The 19,874-nt window shown below is 49.8% G+C and overlaps 5 protein-coding genes across 5 annotated transcripts; 2 read left to right on the top strand and 3 right to left on the bottom strand.

Annotated features, from left to right (window-relative positions):
• The first annotated feature begins 221 nt into the window (after positions 1-221).
• LOC108023293 (uncharacterized) lies at positions 222-1,059 on the top strand. Its single transcript, XM_017092595.3, has 2 exons — positions 222-469; positions 528-1,059. Exons 1-2 carry the CDS (start codon positions 259-261, stop codon positions 869-871), a joined length of 555 nt encoding a protein of 184 aa, XP_016948084.1. The 5' UTR covers positions 222-258; the 3' UTR covers positions 872-1,059.
• Positions 1,060-1,166: 107 nt separating this feature from the next.
• On the bottom strand, positions 1,167-2,100 carry LOC108023265 (transmembrane protein 242). Its single transcript, XM_017092548.3, has 3 exons — positions 1,914-2,100; positions 1,592-1,833; positions 1,167-1,532 (listed from the first exon to the last, which is right to left on the bottom strand). Exons 1-3 carry the CDS (start codon positions 1,978-1,980, stop codon positions 1,401-1,403), a joined length of 441 nt encoding a protein of 146 aa, XP_016948037.1. The 5' UTR covers positions 1,981-2,100; the 3' UTR covers positions 1,167-1,400.
• Positions 2,101-2,722: 622 nt separating this feature from the next.
• Positions 2,723-10,666, top strand: LOC108023443 (DNA-directed RNA polymerase II subunit RPB1). The gene is made up of 4 exons (XM_017092934.3): positions 2,723-3,111; positions 4,160-6,403; positions 6,470-8,714; positions 8,812-10,666. The coding sequence occupies exons 1-4, from the start codon at positions 3,031-3,033 to the stop codon at positions 9,909-9,911; spliced, it is 5,670 nt and encodes a 1,889-aa protein (XP_016948423.1). The 5' UTR covers positions 2,723-3,030; the 3' UTR covers positions 9,912-10,666.
• On the bottom strand, positions 10,659-14,424 carry LOC108023754 (putative ATP-dependent RNA helicase BoYb). Its single transcript, XM_017093391.3, has one exon. It carries the CDS (start codon positions 14,275-14,277, stop codon positions 10,984-10,986), a length of 3,294 nt encoding a protein of 1,097 aa, XP_016948880.1. The 5' UTR covers positions 14,278-14,424; the 3' UTR covers positions 10,659-10,983.
• A 103-nt stretch (positions 14,425-14,527) lies between these two features.
• On the bottom strand, positions 14,528-15,753 carry LOC108023233 (peptidoglycan-recognition protein SA). The gene is made up of 3 exons (XM_017092508.3): positions 15,404-15,753; positions 14,954-15,072; positions 14,528-14,892 (listed from the first exon to the last, which is right to left on the bottom strand). The coding sequence occupies exons 1-3, from the start codon at positions 15,712-15,714 to the stop codon at positions 14,708-14,710; spliced, it is 615 nt and encodes a 204-aa protein (XP_016947997.1). The 5' UTR covers positions 15,715-15,753; the 3' UTR covers positions 14,528-14,707.
• Positions 15,754-19,874: the final 4,121 nt, after the last annotated feature.

Genomic DNA, 19,874 nt, shown 5'->3' with positions numbered 1-19,874 from the left:
TTTTACAATTTAACAAAGGTGTGCACCCATTTTAAAATATAGTTGCAGCCTTTTTCTTCATAAAAACCCATAAATCTTCAAGTATAATATAATATAGTGAAATATTTAGATCTTTTAAATTCAAGTTCAAGTGCCCTCCTTCGAAAAGAAAAAAATAGCCAGAATACCGACAACTAGCTAGATTGACTTCACTGGTCGCTGGCGCAGTGTTGGAAAGCGCAGCGATTACGGATTTGATTTGAAAACCAAAGCGACGCGATGGATCCCACCGAGAGTCCAGGAAAGCCCCAAAAATCCTATGTGCGCCGCTCTGCGCTGTTTGAAAATGTGGCCAACGTGACCGCCGGTGACATGTCCTGCAGTGACGTGTCCGACATCGAGCTGCAGGACGTTCCCGCCACCTTGGAGGCCACCCTCAAACCCAAGCAATACGAGGCCAGCACTTTGTTCAACATCGACCTGGACGAAAGTAAGTGCTTCCCCGGCCCATTACATCCGTATATACCAATGTGCACTTCACCTTTCAGTCTGGGGACCCAGCACGCAGGAGGACGAGGTGCAGCAGTACAAGAAGCGCGCCCAGGTGGAGCAGCAGAAGTTCGTGGACTTCGTGATGCAGGCGTACCTGGACATGGATAGCCAGAAGGTGAGCTACCAGCCCAGCAAGGAGCAGCAGCGCTACCTCGACCAGGGTCCCAACTTGCAGAACTTCGTGCGAGGCTCCCTGGCCTTCACAAATGCCGCCATCCGTTTTCAGGCCGAGCACGAGGACATGATGGAGCTGCAGAGCAACCTGGAGGATCAGTACCAGTTCATGCGCAACACCATGATCAACAATGCCATTCACCAGAACCTGGCGGGCTCACGATGATGGCGCAGTTACTATAGTGGAGGGTTTGCCATCCATGGAGCTATCTATGTACATAGTTTTAAGTTAAAGCCAACTAATTTAAGTTAAAAAGTGGTAATTCTTGCCCTACCGAACTATATCTATATCCATATTGTCTATGGATGAACCTCGTATTTCTAAAGTTACTATTAAACAATTGAAATATCAAATAGGCTCCCAATACTCCTATTTCCTTGTGACTTCTGTGATTTAAAAACTGGGAGTAACTAAATGGTTCCTCCATAAAAATTGTAGTTCTTGTATATCAGACAAAATGTTTGTCTTATTTGCTCAAAAGCTGCGATTTAATGACGGAACAATATCAGCTCTCAAACCATAATCTTGAAGATATCAAATGTCCAACAGTTGTATAGAAAGTAAGCATTAACTAGCGTGCTTTCTCGAGAGAAAAACATGGCCTGTTTGTAAACTCCAGTTAAGAAGGGTTTCCAGTTTGTCTTATAGTCTACTCAGGCGTTTGGTTTCATAAAATTGTGTGTTTGTGAGCAGCTCATTCCTTGTTCCAGGCGGCCAGGTACTTCATGAGGTCCGTGAGGCTCTCGAAGTCGGTGCGGCTGGTGGGCGGTTCGTCCTTCGTGATTCTTGGCAGTGCGTTGCCCATCTTGAGCCGGAACTCCTGGAACTGCGGGGGGAAACGGAATAGTTAGATGGGAATTTCCATAAGCTGGTGGCATTGCTCACGTCTTTGGCGCCGGACAGCTTCCAGAAGCCGTAGCAGAAGGCGCCGGTGCCCATTACGGCGTACAGAGTGCCCCAGCCGAGAGCCCGCAGGGCCAGGGTGGCGCCCTCGTCCATCAGGATCAGTCCTTGTCGGGTTCCAGCCTGCTGGAGGACCTTGCTGTCCGTCTTCTTGGCGGTGGCCAGCGTGCGCGAGAATCCGAACAGAGCGGACACGCCGCCCACTAGGCCCAGGAAGGCGGCGGCTGCAAAGTGGAGGAGGAGGTGTACTCCAGTCAGGTCAGGGGAATATGTAAGTGCCGGACGGGACAGGACAAGAACCCACCCTGGATGCGGAACTTGCGCTCCTTCTCGGCCGCCACTGCATCCGCGTTGGTGCCGGCCTCGCTCATCGTCAGGTTGCTACTTGTTATTGCTACTGCGATCTCTTGTTGTCGTAATTACCCAGGTCGGAGCGCACTGCACAGCTGATGGCTTGACCGCTTGACCGGCCGGTGTTTCGCAGCACTGCCTGGGCGGCCGTTGGCCAACACTGCAAGCGGAGCGGCCACCTTTCGATATTAGTAAGCTGCCGTGTAAGTGCGAAAATAGCTAAAACATAATTAAGACTTATAAACTTCATTTATCTTATTAATTTGATTTAAAAAATGATGGTATTATTTAACCACTATTATAATTAATGATTTGAATTGTTAAAGAAACCTATAAGGGGACAGGTTAGGTGTTTATCATTGCTAAAAAATAACTAAAACAAAGCTGTGAAGCCTCTTCTAAAAAAATTCCAAGCAAAAAACCCCTACAACAAGTTTCTGCTTTCCATTTGTATTATATAAACCCAACAAACTTATGTTTCTACGAACTTCGAATTGAATTCCAACCATGTATCTAGACAAGAGTCTGTGCTTCCTACTAGGACTTTTGCAGTTCCTTAAACTTATATTTTTACTGCTAAGATTCAGCACCTGAATTAAAACGGAAATGAGACTATTAAATTCCTTTAAAGCAAATAGCTGTAGACTTGTCCAGCTGAAGACTAGCTGTAATAGCTGTAGCCAAAAAGTGTTTCACCCATCTGGCAACGCCCGCAGCATGACCGTATCACCTCAGGTATTTCGCAACGCCGCCGCTGCAGTCACACTTTTCGGTCGCGTTGTCCGCGTTTTCACGTCGCATCGCGTAAAAAAAGGGAAATCCGCACTAGCATCGGCCTGCAGAGACCGACTGTTGCAGAGTGCCAGCAGCAGACGACGCTTGTTTACCCAGCCTTGTTTTCGCCCACGCCCCTGCGACCCGCGCCGTGCAGGCTCCACTCCTCCCCCCGGGCCAATCGCACGCGGTGAAAAGTGTGACGACGCAGCAGAAAGCCAGAAGCAGCAGCCCCACTTTCTGGCATCTCGCGCTCCGTTCGAGTGGCCCGCGGCTAGTGGCCACCGCCGACCAGGATGAGCACCACCACGGACTCGAAGGCGCCGCTGCGCCAGGTGAAGCGCGTACAGTTCGGCATTTTGTCACCTGATGAAATTGTAAGTGCAGCTCGGCCGTCTCCCTCCGACGCCATATTGAAAAACCGAACCTTTTTATAAACATGAATACACATGCAAAAAAATGTTTAAAAATTCGCGATTTTCCACAGCGCATTGTATATGCAAAAAGTGGTTAATATTAAATGAGCACATGATTTCCAAGCCTTTGTCAGGGGTTAAATCAAAGAGGCTTGTCTTTGTCTAAGGAACAGGGATTTCACATGGGAAGCAAAACAATGATGGCATTTGCCCAAGATAATATGTAAAATCCAAAGGTAACGAGTTCAGGAACGACCTTGCCACGCTTAGAAAGGGTTTTCTAAGCCACTAACCTTAGTCATTAATGGGTCGATCCTCTATATATAGGAACTCCTGGGATAGGACGGGTTTATTTATATCAGTTCTATATTTTACCAGGGATACTGATAGACGGGTCAAATACCTTCACATCTAGGGATATGTTTGGAAACGTTTAAACTCCATTGTCAGGGACATTTTCCAGGAAAATAACACACTATAGATCTTTGAGTCTTTCCTAATATTTCAATTTCTTAAAAAGTACATACAAAGATAGCAAGAACTTGTTAAATGTAAACATTATATACTTTGTAGTAGTCACCGACATTTAAACTGAGTATTAAAAACCATTTTAAGATAGAAGGCAAGCAATCTCACTTGCTATGTTCACTTATCATAATGATTTAACGACTTTTCAACTACTAAATATCAAGAAAAAGTTATTCTTTTATGTGTCCTAGTAAAACAAACAACTTATTTGGTTCCTCCCAATATAAAATGTGTAGTTGTACTGAAGTCAATAACACTATCAATGCAAACAAAATATAGTATTATAAATAATAAACCATTTTCCAAAGACTAATTCCTAAAAATATTTAAAGACTAGATAACCTTACTAGGAGGAACATAAAGGACTTTTAATAAAAACATGAGTAAAATTTACCATTAATATTTTATTTCCTACCTTTAAATACCTATAAATATTTAAAATATGGCCATTTGACTCACCGAACTCTTTTCCCGATTGCAGCGCCGCATGTCCGTCACCGAGGGCGGTGTCCAGTTCGCCGAGACGATGGAGGGCGGCCGTCCCAAGCTGGGCGGCCTGATGGACCCGCGCCAGGGCGTCATCGACAGGACGTCGCGCTGCCAAACGTGCGCCGGCAACATGACCGAATGCCCCGGCCACTTCGGTCACATCGACCTGGCCAAGCCCGTGTTCCACATCGGCTTCATCACCAAGACCATCAAGATCCTGCGCTGCGTGTGCTTCTACTGCTCCAAGATGCTGGTCTCGCCGCACAATCCCAAGATCAAGGAGATCGTGATGAAGTCCAAGGGGCAGCCGCGCAAGCGTCTGGCCTACGTCTATGATCTGTGCAAGGGCAAGACCATTTGCGAGGGCGGCGAGGACATGGACCTGACCAAGGAGAACCAGCAGCCGGACCCGAACAAGAAGCCCGGCCACGGCGGTTGCGGTCACTACCAGCCGTCAATCCGGCGCACAGGTCTCGATCTCACCGCCGAGTGGAAGCATCCCAACGAGGACTCGCAGGAGAAGAAGATTGTGGTGTCGGCAGAGCGTGTTTGGGAGATACTCAAGCACATCACCGACGAGGAGTGCTTCATTCTGGGCATGGACCCCAAGTACGCGCGTCCCGATTGGATGATCGTCACTGTCCTGCCCGTTCCACCATTGGCCGTGCGTCCGGCGGTCGTTATGTTCGGTGCAGCCAAGAATCAGGACGATTTGACCCACAAACTGTCCGATATCATCAAGGCGAACAATGAGCTGCGCAAGAACGAGGCCAGTGGGGCGGCGGCGCATGTCATCCAGGAGAACATCAAGATGCTGCAGTTTCACGTGGCCACGCTGGTGGACAACGACATGCCCGGAATGCCCAGGGCCATGCAGAAGTCGGGCAAGCCCCTTAAAGCCATCAAGGCGCGTCTCAAGGGTAAGGAGGGCAGGATTCGTGGCAACTTGATGGGAAAACGTGTGGACTTTTCCGCCCGTACTGTCATCACCCCCGATCCCAACCTGCGTATCGACCAGGTCGGTGTGCCGCGCTCCATCGCCCAGAACCTGACCTTCCCCGAGCTGGTCACCCCCTTCAACATTGATCGCATGCAGGAGCTGGTGCGCAGAGGCAACTCTCAGTATCCGGGAGCCAAGTACATTGTGCGCGACAATGGCGAGCGTATCGATCTGCGCTTCCATCCGAAATCCTCTGACCTGCATCTGCAGTGCGGCTACAAGGTGGAGCGTCACTTGCGCGACGACGATCTGGTGATCTTCAACCGACAGCCCACGCTGCACAAGATGAGTATGATGGGGCACAGGGTGAAAGTGCTGCCATGGTCGACGTTCCGCATGAACCTCTCTTGTACCTCGCCCTACAACGCCGATTTCGACGGCGACGAGATGAATCTGCACGTGCCGCAGTCCATGGAGACGCGTGCCGAGGTGGAGAACATCCACATAACACCCCGACAGATCATTACACCTCAGGCAAACAAACCCGTCATGGGTATCGTGCAGGACACCCTGACCGCGGTGCGAAAGATGACCAAGCGCGATGTGTTCATCACGCGCGAGCAGGTGATGAACCTGCTCATGTTCCTGCCCACGTGGGACGGCAAAATGCCGCAGCCTTGCATCCTCAAGCCGCGTCCCCTGTGGACGGGCAAGCAGATCTTCTCCCTGATCATCCCCGGCAACGTGAACATGATACGCACGCACTCTACGCATCCCGACGAGGAGGATGACGGCCCGTACAAGTGGATCTCGCCCGGTGACACCAAGGTAATGGTGGAGCACGGCGAGCTCATCATGGGCATTCTCTGCAAAAAGACGCTGGGTACTTCGGCCGGTTCGCTGCTGCATATTTGTTTCCTGGAGCTCGGCCACGACATCGCCGGTCGGTTCTACGGCAACATTCAGACCGTGATCAACAACTGGCTGCTGCTCGAGGGCCATAGTATCGGTATCGGTGACACCATTGCCGATCCGCAGACCTATAACGAGATCCAGCAGGCCATCAAGAAGGCCAAGGACGACGTGATAAACGTTATCCAGAAGGCCCACAACATGGAGCTGGAGCCCACGCCGGGTAACACACTGCGTCAGACTTTCGAGAACAAGGTGAACCGTATCCTGAACGATGCTCGTGACAAGACTGGTGGCTCGGCCAAGAAATCGCTCACAGAATACAACAATCTAAAGGCTATGGTGGTGTCCGGTTCCAAGGGTTCCAACATTAACATCTCTCAGGTGAGCTATTCACTGGGCATGCTCCTCTGAATATTTGTTTAATGGATTGCTTTACTTCTCGTCCAGGTTATTGCTTGTGTGGGCCAGCAGAACGTGGAGGGTAAGCGAATCCCCTACGGTTTCCGCAAGCGCACTCTCCCCCACTTCATCAAAGACGATTACGGTCCTGAGTCCCGTGGCTTCGTGGAGAACTCGTATCTGGCCGGCCTGACACCCTCGGAGTTCTACTTCCACGCCATGGGTGGTCGTGAGGGTCTCATTGATACCGCTGTGAAGACTGCTGAAACCGGTTACATCCAGCGTCGTCTTATAAAGGCTATGGAGTCGGTGATGGTCAACTACGACGGCACAGTGCGTAACTCGGTGGGTCAGCTGATCCAGTTGCGTTACGGCGAGGACGGCCTGTGCGGCGAGCTGGTGGAGTTCCAGAACATGCCCACGGTGAAGCTGTCGAACAAGGCGTTCGAGAAGCGCTTCAAGTTCGACTGGAGCAACGAGCGATACATGCGCAAGGTGTTCACGGACGATGTGATCAAGGAGATGACCGACAGCAGCGAGGCGATCCAGGAACTGGAGTCGGAGTGGGATCGCCTGGTCTCCGATCGCGACAGCTTGCGGCAAATCTTCCCCAACGGCGACTCCAAGGTGGTACTGCCGTGCAACCTGCAGCGCATGATCTGGAACGTGCAGAAGATCTTCCACATCAACAAGCGCCTGCCCACGGATCTCTCGCCCATGCGGGTGATCAAGGGCGTCAAGGGATTGCTCGAACGGTGTGTGATTGTGACTGGCAATGATCGGATCTCGAAGCAGGCCAACGAGAACGCCACGCTGCTGTTCCAGTGCCTGATCCGCTCAACACTGTGCACGAAATACGTGTCGGAGGAGTTCCGTCTGTCCGCCGAGGCCTTTGAGTGGTTGATCGGAGAAATCGAGACGCGTTTCCAGCAGGCCCAGGCCAATCCGGGCGAGATGGTGGGTGCCCTGGCCGCCCAGAGTTTGGGTGAGCCCGCCACCCAGATGACACTGAACACCTTCCATTTCGCTGGTGTGTCCTCGAAGAACGTAACACTGGGTGTGCCGCGTCTCAAGGAGATCATCAATATATCCAAGAAGCCCAAGGCTCCGTCGCTAACCGTTTTCCTTACGGGCGGAGCTGCCCGCGATGCGGAGAAGGCCAAGAACGTGCTGTGCCGTCTGGAGCATACCACGCTGCGCAAGGTCACGGCCAACACGGCTATCTACTACGATCCGGATCCGCAGCGAACAGTGATATCCGAGGATCAGGAGTTCGTCAATGTCTACTACGAAATGCCGGACTTCGATCCCACGCGCATCTCGCCCTGGCTGCTGCGTATCGAGTTGGATCGCAAGCGGATGACGGACAAGAAGCTGACCATGGAACAGATTGCCGAGAAGATCAACGTGGGCTTCGGTGAGGATCTCAATTGCATCTTCAACGACGACAATGCGGACAAGCTGGTGCTGCGCATCAGGATCATGAACAACGAGGAGAACAAGTTCCAGGACGAGGACGAGGCCGTCGACAAGATGGAGGACGACATGTTCCTGCGTTGCATCGAGGCGAACATGTTGTCGGACATGACGCTGCAGGGCATCGAAGCCATCGGCAAGGTGTACATGCATCTGCCACAGACGGACAGCAAGAAGCGTATCGTGATTACAGAGACCGGCGAGTTTAAGGCCATCGGTGAGTGGCTGCTCGAGACGGACGGCACCTCGATGATGAAGGTGCTGTCGGAGCGCGACGTGGACCCCATCCGCACATCCTCCAACGACATCTGCGAGATCTTCCAGGTGCTTGGCATCGAGGCTGTGCGAAAGTCCGTCGAGAAGGAGATGAACGCCGTGCTGCAGTTCTACGGTCTGTACGTGAACTACCGTCACTTGGCCCTGTTGTGCGACGTGATGACCGCCAAGGGCCATCTGATGGCCATCACCCGTCACGGCATCAACAGACAGGACACTGGTGCCCTTATGCGTTGCTCCTTCGAGGAGACAGTGGACGTGCTGATGGACGCGGCCGCCCACGCCGAAACGGATCCCATGAGAGGCGTGTCCGAGAACATTATCATGGGCCAGCTGCCCAAGATGGGCACCGGCTGCTTCGACCTGCTGCTCGACGCGGAGAAGTGTCGTTTCGGCATCGAGATCCCGAACACGTTGGGCAGCAGCATGCTGGGCGGCGCCGCTATGTTCATTGGCGGTGGATCCACGCCGAGCATGACGCCACCGATGACGCCGTGGGTCAACTGCAACACGCCGCGTTACTTCTCTCCGCCAGGCCATGGTAAGTACTTCATAACAAGCCATGTTGAGGATTTACTGCACCATAATTGGGTATTCTGACCTAACGTTTTCCCTCTCTTTCTTTCTTATGCTTGCAGTGAGTGCCATGACTCCCGGCGGACCAAGTTTCTCGCCCTCGGCAGCGTCGGATGCCTCGGGAATGTCGCCCAGTTGGTCGCCAGCTCATCCGGGCTCGTCGCCCAGCTCGCCGGGCCCCTCGATGTCGCCCTACTTCTTGGCCTCGCCGAGCGTGTCTCCCTCGTATTCACCAACGAGCCCCAACTACACGGCCTCGTCGCCCGGCGGAGCTTCGCCGAATTACTCGCCATCGAGCCCAAACTATTCGCCGACATCGCCGCTATATGCGTCTGCAAGTCCACGCTATGCCTCGACGACGCCAAACTTCAATCCCCAGTCGACGGGCTACTCGCCATCTTCATCCGGATACTCACCAACATCCCCGGTATACTCGCCCACATCGCAATTCCAGTCAAGTCCGTCGTTTGCGGGCAGCGGCAGCAACCTCTACTCCACGGGCAATGCTTACTCGCCCGGCTCGTCCAACTACTCACCAAATTCACCATCCTACTCGCCCACATCACCATCCTACTCGCCGTCGAGTCCTTCGTATTCGCCCACGTCGCCTTGCTATTCGCCCACATCGCCTTCGTACTCGCCAACGAGTCCGAACTACACGCCCGTTACACCCTCCTACTCTCCGACCAGTCCGAACTACTCAGCGTCGCCGCATTACTCTCCGGCCTCGCCGGCCTACTCGCAGACGGGGGTGAAGTACTCGCCGACGTCGCCCACGTACTCGCCGCCGTCTCCGTCGTACGATGGCTCGCCGGGATCACCGCAGTACACACCAGGATCGCCGCAGTACTCGCCGGCCTCGCCCAAGTACTCGCCGACCTCACCGCTGTACTCGCCCAGCTCGCCGCAGCACTCTCCCTCGAACCAGTACAGTCCCACTGGATCGACCTACTCGGCGACGAGTCCGAGGTACTCGCCCAACATGTCCATCTACTCGCCGAGCAGCACGAAGTACTCGCCCACCTCGCCAACGTACACGCCCACGGCCCGCAACTACTCGCCCACATCGCCGATGTACTCGCCGACGGCGCCTTCCCACTACAGTCCCACGAGTCCGGCCTACTCGCCCAGCAGTCCCACGTTCGAGGAGAGCGACGACTGAGGAAAGGAGGACGGGGGTAGCTCCCCCGGCACTTCCCGATCCCCGGGGCGGTCGAGTCGCAGTTAGGAACCGCCTGCGATCGTCGTTTCGGCGGGGAAGGGGGATTTAATTTAATAGGTCTGCAAAAAGCCGACAGGTCATTCAATAGATAAAAGTCATTGCTGTGCATCAGCAGCATCGCCCAGTTTGTGCAGAACTTTCAAGGGTTGTAGTTTAAGTTTCTGGTAAACCGAGAGTTATTAAAAGCGACAGTTGTACACAGTTCTTCGAGCAGTTTAAGAGAAAAGTGAATTTATATCAATTCCTAATTGCACAAACCCGGAAAGTTCGTGCTGTAGGCAATGGCTTATAAATTGGAGATTCTGTCACTCTTTTTTTTCGTCTACATCTCTATTATAATCTGGCCCAAGTCGGTGGCAAGACCCTAGATCATAAGTACGGAGGAGAAGATAAGTGGGATAACGCAAGAGCGGGCTTCAACCAGTAAACACCGAACACTACACGTAGCGTTTTCCATGTAACCTATTCTTGAATGAACCCGCCAGTTGTTTTCGCCAGCAAAATGTTATCGCCCACACCCCAAGATGTGTCTGCAGCCGGAAAGCTTAAAACTACGTATATAGGTATATCCGCAGGCACACATAATCTATCTATATATTCATATATATTTTTACGACCAAAACCGAAAACTTTTTGTAAAATATGACACAAAAACACGTAGAAAAAATATAAAATAGAACAAAAAAATTTCCCAACGACACAGGTTTATTTATTTCATGTTATACTAACTGAGTTGGTTTTATACCTAATTTCAAAGGGTAAAAGACTACTTATAATGATACAACAAAAGGTTAAAGGAACCTTAGAAGAAAGCTTTAAAAATGGTCTGTTTTTTACACTATTAAGAAGTTTTAAAAGTGGTCTGTTTTTTTTTGAGTGTAAAAATGATTTTTTTTGTGTATAGGAATGTATAAAAATGGTTTGTACTTGTCACTCTCATGGAGGATTTTTGATTTGCTTTGCCGCCTAAAAAGTATCTAGATTGATATGGTTTGGTTCATCTGCTCCAGCTCTAGTCGCACATTATATTATGAGTGTCCACGTGCTCAATCCCGTCCATGTTCCGTTCCTCGTCCCCACTCTCCTCGCTCTTCTCCTGCAACACGATGTTGGGCTTCGGCCGATACTCGTCCACAACGCTGGCGAATCGGTTGTGAGCCATCCTCCGGTGGTCCTCCATTTTGTCGAACTTGTCGTGATTGGGTTTCATGAACCGATGCTCGCCGAAGGCAAGCGGATCGATGAAGGCCAGTGACTTGGTGACGCTGATGTACACGGTGCGTCCGCGGATGAGATGCCTCAGTGCGGCGTACGGGAATCGGAGGGTCAGGATGAACTGCTGGATCAGCTCCGACGACTTGGAGGTGGCCCTGAAGAAGATCTGTGCCCCAGCCAGCAGGGCCGTGTACTCGTGGTCGTCCTCCGGCAGGGATACCTGCAGCTCCAAGGTGGTAACGGTCTGGTAATAGTTCACCGAGGGGCGCACCACATTGGGCGGCAGCTGCAGAGGCACCTCCCGCCGGAAATGGTCGGGTGGTGGTGCTGCTGCAGGAGCACCCTTCGCCTTGCTCCTCTTCGCTTTGCGTTTTACAGTGGGTTCATTGTTGATCACTTGCGTGAGGAAGTCAGCTGGATCGGTGTTCATCGTCTGGTAGGGATCCTCTGCGGGCTCCTTCTCGTCTTCCAGCTGCAAGAGGGTGCAGTTCATCATGCACTCGTACAGCTGGGCAACGCTGTCTTCATTGGACAGGGGCTTGGAGGCTTCCGTGGCGGGGGTGACAGGCTTAGCCAGCTGATTCTTTTGTACCTCTGTGCTCTTGGACTGCATCTCTTCCAGCTCCCGTCGCTTTTCGTTCTCCCTGCCCATCCTAAGGGCTAATTCCACCAGCCGTTGACACCTTGCACTCAAGACGGGTTGGCTCTCCACCAACACCGCATCTTTCGCCTTCTCCTTTGGTTCGTTCTCCGCCTTTTCCTTGGCCACCTTAACCTTCCCCTCCGAAACGTCCTCTACTAACACCTCCTCGAAGAACTCCTGGATCATGTCAATAGCCTGCTCACATTTTTTGGCCAACGTGCGCTTGATCAGATTCTTTTTAAGATTCAGGTGGCGCAGATGCACCTTGAACTGGTCCGCATACACCATGGCCACCAGATCCCGGGCGAAGAGAGTGCCGGCGGCGGTGAACTGAATCTTGGCCTGCAGAAAGTGACCCTTGGGCAGTTGGGTCAGCATGTACTTGACCTTGCTGCAGTCGTCCTCGGTCCAGCTGCGTTCCCCGCAGTACGGCACCAGGCCGACGAGCCGCAGGTCGCAGGACAACGGTGGCTGTCGCTGCAGTGCCTCCGGACACTGAGACAGTTGCCCGGAGGTGGTGGAGAAGATGCGCGTGTCGGTGTCCAGGGCCTGGAGTACCACCGCCACATCGGATTGGGCAAAGTTGACGTTTTTTATGGGCGCCACCTTCAGGACGCGCACCCGTTCCTTGGTGAACGTGGAGTGGTACATGCAGATGACTCCCACCTCGGGTGGCCAGTAGCGTCGGGGCTTCTTGGGCTGCATCAGCTTCATGCGCATCTCCTGCACCCCCGTAAAGGGCAGCACCTGCCAGGTGCCCCCCGCCGGCAGGTGTTCCAGCAGGCGAACGCAGAAGTGCGTCGGCGAGTAGACATCCACCAGCTGAACCTTCACGTCACCGGACGCGGGCATGTGGGCAGGACGCCTATCGAAAGGGGCCACCTGATGACGATCCTCGCAGACGGGATCATAGCACTTGCCCATCATCAGGATCTGGTCGCACAGGGCCCTCTGCTCGCTCTTCGCTTGGCCCATCTCCTTGCGTATGCGCTTGGCCAGTGCCACCACGCCGGGGTCCACCTCCTGGTGCAGCTGCAGGAAGTCCACCAGACGTGGCAGCTGGCGATGGTTGTTGTCGTCCAGGAGCACCAGCGAATGCAGTGGCAGTTTCGCGGGACTAACTGTGGATGCCAGACTGTTCCTCAGATTGTCGGTCAACATGAGGTGGCGCATTTTGAACTTCCTCCACGATTGGCTCAAGCTGTGGTGGATCAGGGTGTGCGCATCCCTGATGATCAGCTCCGGGCAGTCGTCCGTGCACAACAGGATCACGCCACGGCTGTTGGCCTGCCAGCTGTGCACCTTCTCGAAGACCTCCAGGTCCGCATTCTGGTAGTAGGGCAGGCAATCGTAGCCCCGCTCCTCCAGAGCCGCAACCAAGTGCTGCATGTCCCTGTCGTCGATGCAGAAGATCACCGTGCGGTAATCCTCGGGAGGACACTGCTGCAGCATTTGCACCACTGCGTTGATCTTGGCCGTCGAGCGGAGCAGGGAAATCCGTATGCGTGTTCCGCCGTACAGGGCCGCCTCCAGTATATCGCCGAATACCAGAGCCGGGTCATCATTGACCGATCTCAGTCTGGCCATCAGCTTGGGACTGTACGACTGGGAGACCATCACCACCTGGGGCGAGTGTGTGAGGGGCAGGATCTCCTGCAGCACCTGCTGGGCTTTCGTCAGCTGCTCCTCGGCCATCAGGTCCACGTCGTCGTAGACCAGGAACTGGAGGCAAGGGAAGCGCATTAGGCCCGGTGCCTCCTCCCAAAACCAGGCCAGCTGGGCAGGAGTGGCCACCAGGCAACCCACTCCGTTGAGAAGCCTCAGGAAGAACTCGGAGTTCTTGGACGAGGGCACGTTGAGGGTCAGGGTGAGCCATTCCTCCCTCTCGGCCTTGCGCAGCAGGGCGCGGCACATGGCGCTAACCTGCTGCACGCGACGCAGATCGGGCACCAGGATCAAGGCCATGGGGCCATACTGATCTTGTGGCCACGACAACGGCGGCAGATCCTTGCGCCGGTTCCTGCTCTCGGTCAGGGCCTTACAGACCACATGGCAAACGGCGGGAACGTAGGCAAAGGTGCGTCCACTGCGCGGTGCGCTCACAATCATGGCCCCGTGTCCAGCTCCCCCGGTCAAATGGGGCCAGGTGTAGCTCTGCAGGCGGAGCAGCAGGTTCAGGCCCAGCTTCCGCATCGTTTCCAGGATGTGCTTCAGCAGGAAGACCTCGGAAAACCGGCGAGCGGGCTGCAGTTCGCCCTTCGCATGCGCCACCACAAATTGGGAGCAGTTGATGGCCACCAGTGGCCGGATGGCATCCTGCGCGCAATAGGCGTCGCCCACCTGGCAGTCCCTGTCCGCGCTGCTCGACGAGCAGCTGCTCCCAGTGCTCCAGGTCCTATCGAAGTCCGCCATTATGTGGGCCAGCCTCTCGTCGCTTATATTCAGCATTTATCCCGGCGTGAAGTTGAGAATGATTGGAGAATGGAAAATGGAAAGTCCCAAATGGACTGGAGGAAGAATCGATAAGCTTTCGGGCGGCATCTTGGAAATCTTTGGCAGCCAATCGAAAGTGCAGTTTTTATGCACTGCTTGCTCCAGGAACCTTTGGGTAGGGCAGCTAATTAACGTGCTTATATTTTATAGTTTTAGATTTAACTCATCTATACATCTCTATTTATAATTCAAAAACTTATTCTAATTTTAAGACAAAAAGTTAGCTTTATTTTTCACAAAAAAAGGAAGCGACAAGTTTCCAGTGCAAGCCGATAGATCGATAGATTGGAAGCCAAAGATAACTGTTAATTCCAGCTTTCTGCCAATCGGTTATTGAAGAGTTTTGGAAATTTTGGTGGCTTCTTAAAGGATATTTAGGGATATTTCAAGGATTCGAGAGCCAATGCGGCCACTCCTGGATCTCGTTGTACAGCGTCAGTCCGGGGCTCTGGGTGCTGATCACCTGCGAGCCGGCGATCAGGGCGTAATCCTCGCTCAACTCCCCCTGCTGCACCCCGCAGGCCAGAAGATTCTTGGCCGCCTGCAGAGCCGCCTCCGTTGGAAGTTTATCTGTCGGAGATCGGGGACATATAGTGCTCCAGCCGGATGAGGGGATGCGCTTGGAACTCACCCACAAAGTTGCCGATAAAGGCTATGCCCGTGCCATTGCCGTTGTAGCCGTAGGTGTGGGCTCCCCGTAGTCCCCAGCCAGTGCCCTCGTACACAATGCCATCGCTGCCAATCAGGAAGCTGGAAGAGATCGCCGGTTACGGAGGTAGGTAAGACCTACAACTAAGATTCTATATTACAGTACTGTAAAATTAGGAACATTAAAATGTAAATTTGTCAAAGAAGTGTCAAATTTGAATGTTTGGATCCAGTTTCTCGAAGATATTACATTCTAATCTATTAGCTAAGGCCTTTCAAAACCCAAAAAGCTCCATGATATGTTTACTATTGCTTTACAAATCCGCCAGTTCAGGTTCTAAGAATGTATGCATACTAAGACAATTTCAGTTATCAGTTCTTCAAACCTAAGAGCTCAAACTTAAGTAAAAACAAAATAGTACACCATCCTTACTTGTAACTGATATCATTGTAGTTCAGTTCGTTCTGATGATAGCTCTGCATGTTCTGCAGAATCTCGGCGCACTTGAGCAGTCCACTGCACTCGCTGGTGACCGTGTGATGGATGACCACAAAGCGGATGGGACGGACTTGGTAGTGGAGGCCCAGCGATGGCTTACCTCCCCATTGGCGCTTCAGCTTGATGGGCGGACAATTGGTCGCTCGGTGACGCGGCTTTCCGGCGGACACGGTGGCCACGGTGATCACCAGAAGCACCACAACGGCAACCACGAGCAGAAGCGAACCCAAGCGAGCGGGAAACATGATGTGCCAAGATCCAATGCCGGATGAGAACTGCTCTCTGCGGCTTATCAGTCGGATTTATCAACGCCAGCGATCTGAGCTTGCGCCACTCATTCGAGAGCTTACGATCCCACAGAACCACAGGGGACTCCCATCCACTGGCCACCTCCCGATCTCTGGATCGTTCGATCCGCGCGTTCTTTGTTCGGTTCTTTTTTTCGGTACCAATCTCGGAACGCAAAAATCCAAACAAGCATATAAAACAGGTTGCAAACCGATCTGCGCTGGCATTTCCGATCTGCTGCTAGTGACAAACGCTACCCAGAAGTAATAAAGGGCATGTGGCGCTCAAGCTAAGATTGTAATTAATTATAACAATCGATTCAATTTACAGATAAGCTCATACTGATCACGAATACATGCACAGCTCGTTTGATTTGCGATCTTCTGCTAATCTGTCTACGCGAACGCTTGATACACTGCAAAAATGCAAGAATGGGTCAAAAATTAATTTCCCCTAAAATGCTTGAGATCGTTAGCAGAGGAAGCAAGCTGTACAAAACAGTCGGTCTTTTATCTGTACGCCTTGATTTGGCCAAGCTACGATTAAAAAACCGGAAAGAAAAATCGTATTTCTGACAAAAATGTGAATCTCGTAATTTTGGCAAAAATGGGAACATAAATATTCAGTTTAGCCATTACAACAAAAATAATCGTCGGATCGAAGAATGTCATACCTCGTTAAGCTCGTCGTTTAATTTCCAGTCTATTGGCATTCAAACCTGAAAATTTTTGTCTTTTTAGATTTTTTTCAAAAAATCCTTCAAAAATTGAAAAAAATGTTCAAAAATTAATTTCCCCTAAAATGCTTGAGATCGTTAGCAGAGTAAGCAAGCTGTACAAAACAGTCGGTCTTTTATCTGTACGCCTTGATTTGGCCAAGCTACGATTAAAAAACCGGAAAGAAAAATCGTATTTCTGACAAAAATGTGAATCTCGTAATTTTGGCAAAAATGGGAACATAAATATTCAGTTTAGCCATTACAACAAAAATAATCGTCGGATCGAAGAATGTCATACCTCGTTAAGCTCGTCGTTTAATTTTCAGTCTATTGGCATTCAAACCTGAAAATTTTTGTGTTTTTAGATTTTTTTCAAAAAATCCTGATGCACCCCCTTCAAAAATTGCAAAAAATGTTCAAAAAATTAATTTCCCCTAAAATGCTTGAGATCGTTAGCAGAGGAAGCAAGCTGTACAAAACAGTCGGTCTTTTATCTGTACGCCTTGATTTGGCCAAGCTACGATTAAAAAACCGGAAAGAAAAATCGTATTTCTGACAAAAATGTGAATCTCGTAATTTTGGCAAAAATGGGAACATAAATATTCAGTTTAGCCATTACAACAAAAATAATCGTCGGATCGAAGAATGTCATACCTCGTTAAGCTCGTCGTTTAATTTCCAGTCTATTGGCATTCAAACCTGAAAATTTTTGTCTTTTTAGATTTTTTTCAAAAAATCCTTCAAAAATTGAAAAAAATGTTCAAAAATTAATTTCCCCTAAAATGCTTGAGATCGTTAGCAGAGTAAGCAAGCTGTACAAAACAGTCGGTCTTTTATCTGTACGCCTTGATTTGGCCAAGCTACGATTAAAAAACCGGAAAGAAAAATCGTATTTCTGACAAAAATGTGAATCTCGTAATTTTGGCAAAAATGGGAACATAAATATTCAGTTTAGCCATTACAACAAAAATAATCGTCGGATCGAAGAATGTCATACCTCGTTAAGCTCGTCGTTTAATTTTCAGTCTATTGGCATTCAAACCTGAAAATTTTTGTGTTTTTAGATTTTTTTCAAAAAATCCTGATGCACCCCCTTCAAAAATTGCAAAAAATGTTCAAAAAATTAATTTCCCCTAAAATGCTTGAGATCGTTAGCAGAGTAAGCAAGCTGTACAAAACAGTCGGTCTTTTATCTGTACGCCTTGATTTGGCCAAGCTACGATTAAAAAACCGGAAAGAAAAATCGTATTTCTGACAAAAATGTGAATCTCGTAATTTTGGCAAAAATTGGAACATAAATATTCAGTTTTTTGGCTATTACAACGAGAATAAACGTCGGATCGAGGAATGTCATACCTCGTTGTTTAATTTCCAGTCTATTGGCATTCAAAGCTTTCAATTTTTCATTTTCCACTCTTTCCGCAAAATGTCATGCCCTTACAGAAATTGAGAATATTGTTGAAAACAGCATTATCCTTGAACTATTTCGCCTGCCAAAAGGAAAGCGCCCGTCCACTGGTAATTGTAAAAGCAGGCACGAGTTGCATGCCGACATGTCGAACATCCATTGAACCAGTGGCTAATGGGATTAAAGGAAAAAGGCGAGTCCCAAGTGCTAATGTCCGCCTTTTGTGGTTAATGGATGAATAAAATCACATTCTTTCTTTAAATGGGAGATAAAGGCTGGATTTTAAGGTGGGCTACAGTTTTGTTATTCATATAGGATAGACCATTCAATTTTTGGGTCAAAGACATAAAAGTACTTATAATATTAATATATAAATACTATTTACGCTTAAGTCGTATTCTTTCTTAAAATGGTAGATTAGGGCGGGTTTTTAGGGTTATTGCTTATTTTACTGAGCTTTGTTTGTTTTATTAACAACACATTTAGATGTATTTTCCTTTACCAAAGATATTTCCTATTGTTGTAGGGCCATAGAGTGCTGTAGAATGTCCGGGAAAGATTAACAATTCCTTAACCATAAAGCTAATTGACCCCCATCCGGAGAGCTTTACTCTGATGCCCAGTGTCTATGAATTGCCCATTACTCATGGCGGGCATTTGCATGCCTTAAGGTTCTCCTCCGAAGGCGATCCGCATAGCTTGTGCATTACGCTGCCGCCCGATGAGCTCTGTTTTTCGATCACCGAGCTGTGTTTGTGGTGTTGATAGAGTTTGTTTTTGTTTGCCTGATAACCGCCACCCACTGGGGCGGGGCTGCCCGGCCCGGCGTCATCTCCACCGCCGCAGCGTTACTCATCGACCTTTCGTAGATCTAGTGGTACACGGAAAAAGATCTAACAAGTGGTCTATAAAGTTTTAAATCAGGTTATATAATTTATTATTATAGGTATATAAAATAATGTAATAAATAATATATTTATGATGGGGTGTAACTGTTTAGTCAATACTTATAGTAGCAGATAAGGTAAACGTTAACTGTTACTACTGATTTTGTAGAAGAGTTCTTAAATATATAGCCATAATACATAATATATTCAATTGGTATACTTATACAAATCGATAAAGTTCAATTTAAACTGGGTATTTACTAGAAATATAGAAGATATAGGGTTTTAATATCATATATAAGATATATGCTACCTATTTACTGATTTGGCAGAAGAGCTATTCAATCTATAACCATTATATTCAATAATATTTTTGCTAGTAAACAACCTTCAACATTTTTTTAATTTACTAACAATTATTTCTCGCAGTGCACTCTCTTTCGCCTTCACCCACTCTCTCCACTCTCCACTCAGCTGGCGCTGAGTCAGAGTAAAAGTTTGACGAGCTTTGAGGGTGCTCCGCCAGCTACCAAGTTCAGCTCCTTTCTTTCTAATTGCCAATCGGGGGGCGGTTGATGGACGGTCTCAGCGAGGGGCGTGGTCGCGGCCCAGTTGCACTTGAAGATTACAAATATTAAGGTTGGCCAGGCCGGCGCTCCGCCGCTCACACGATGACATCATGACGTCAGGCGTCATTTATACTCGCACCGCGATAGAACAGCCAGCCAGTAAATGCGGCCGCCGCCTTTCGGCGAGCGCAACTTGTTGGCGTTGGCTGAATTGCCTTGCCGATACCCTGGGCTTGGTCGTCAACGGGTAGCATGGACTGAGCCAAGATGAGGTCACCTGTTAGAGCTGGGGTTGCAGTCCTTTTAAGCTTGCATAACAATTGATTGGCCAAATTTAGGTAAAGTTAAAGAACTATTACAAATAGTAAGGTGTATTTTATTGCGGTTTTGGTGACTATTTAATAGTTAAAGTACCATAAAAAGGTGGGTTCCGTATATTTCTTTGTTGGGAGAGCAACAATTTTGTTGGTGAAATTCACAATTTGATGGGTTAATGTTTGTTTTTATGATAAATATTGGTAAATTATACCTAAAG

The sequence above is a fragment of the Drosophila biarmipes genome, chromosome X (assembly GCF_025231255.1).
Source record: "Drosophila biarmipes strain raj3 chromosome X, RU_DBia_V1.1, whole genome shotgun sequence".
NCBI lineage: Eukaryota > Metazoa > Arthropoda > Insecta > Diptera > Drosophilidae > Drosophila > Drosophila biarmipes.
This window is presented reverse-complemented; position numbering and strand designations above follow the sequence as displayed.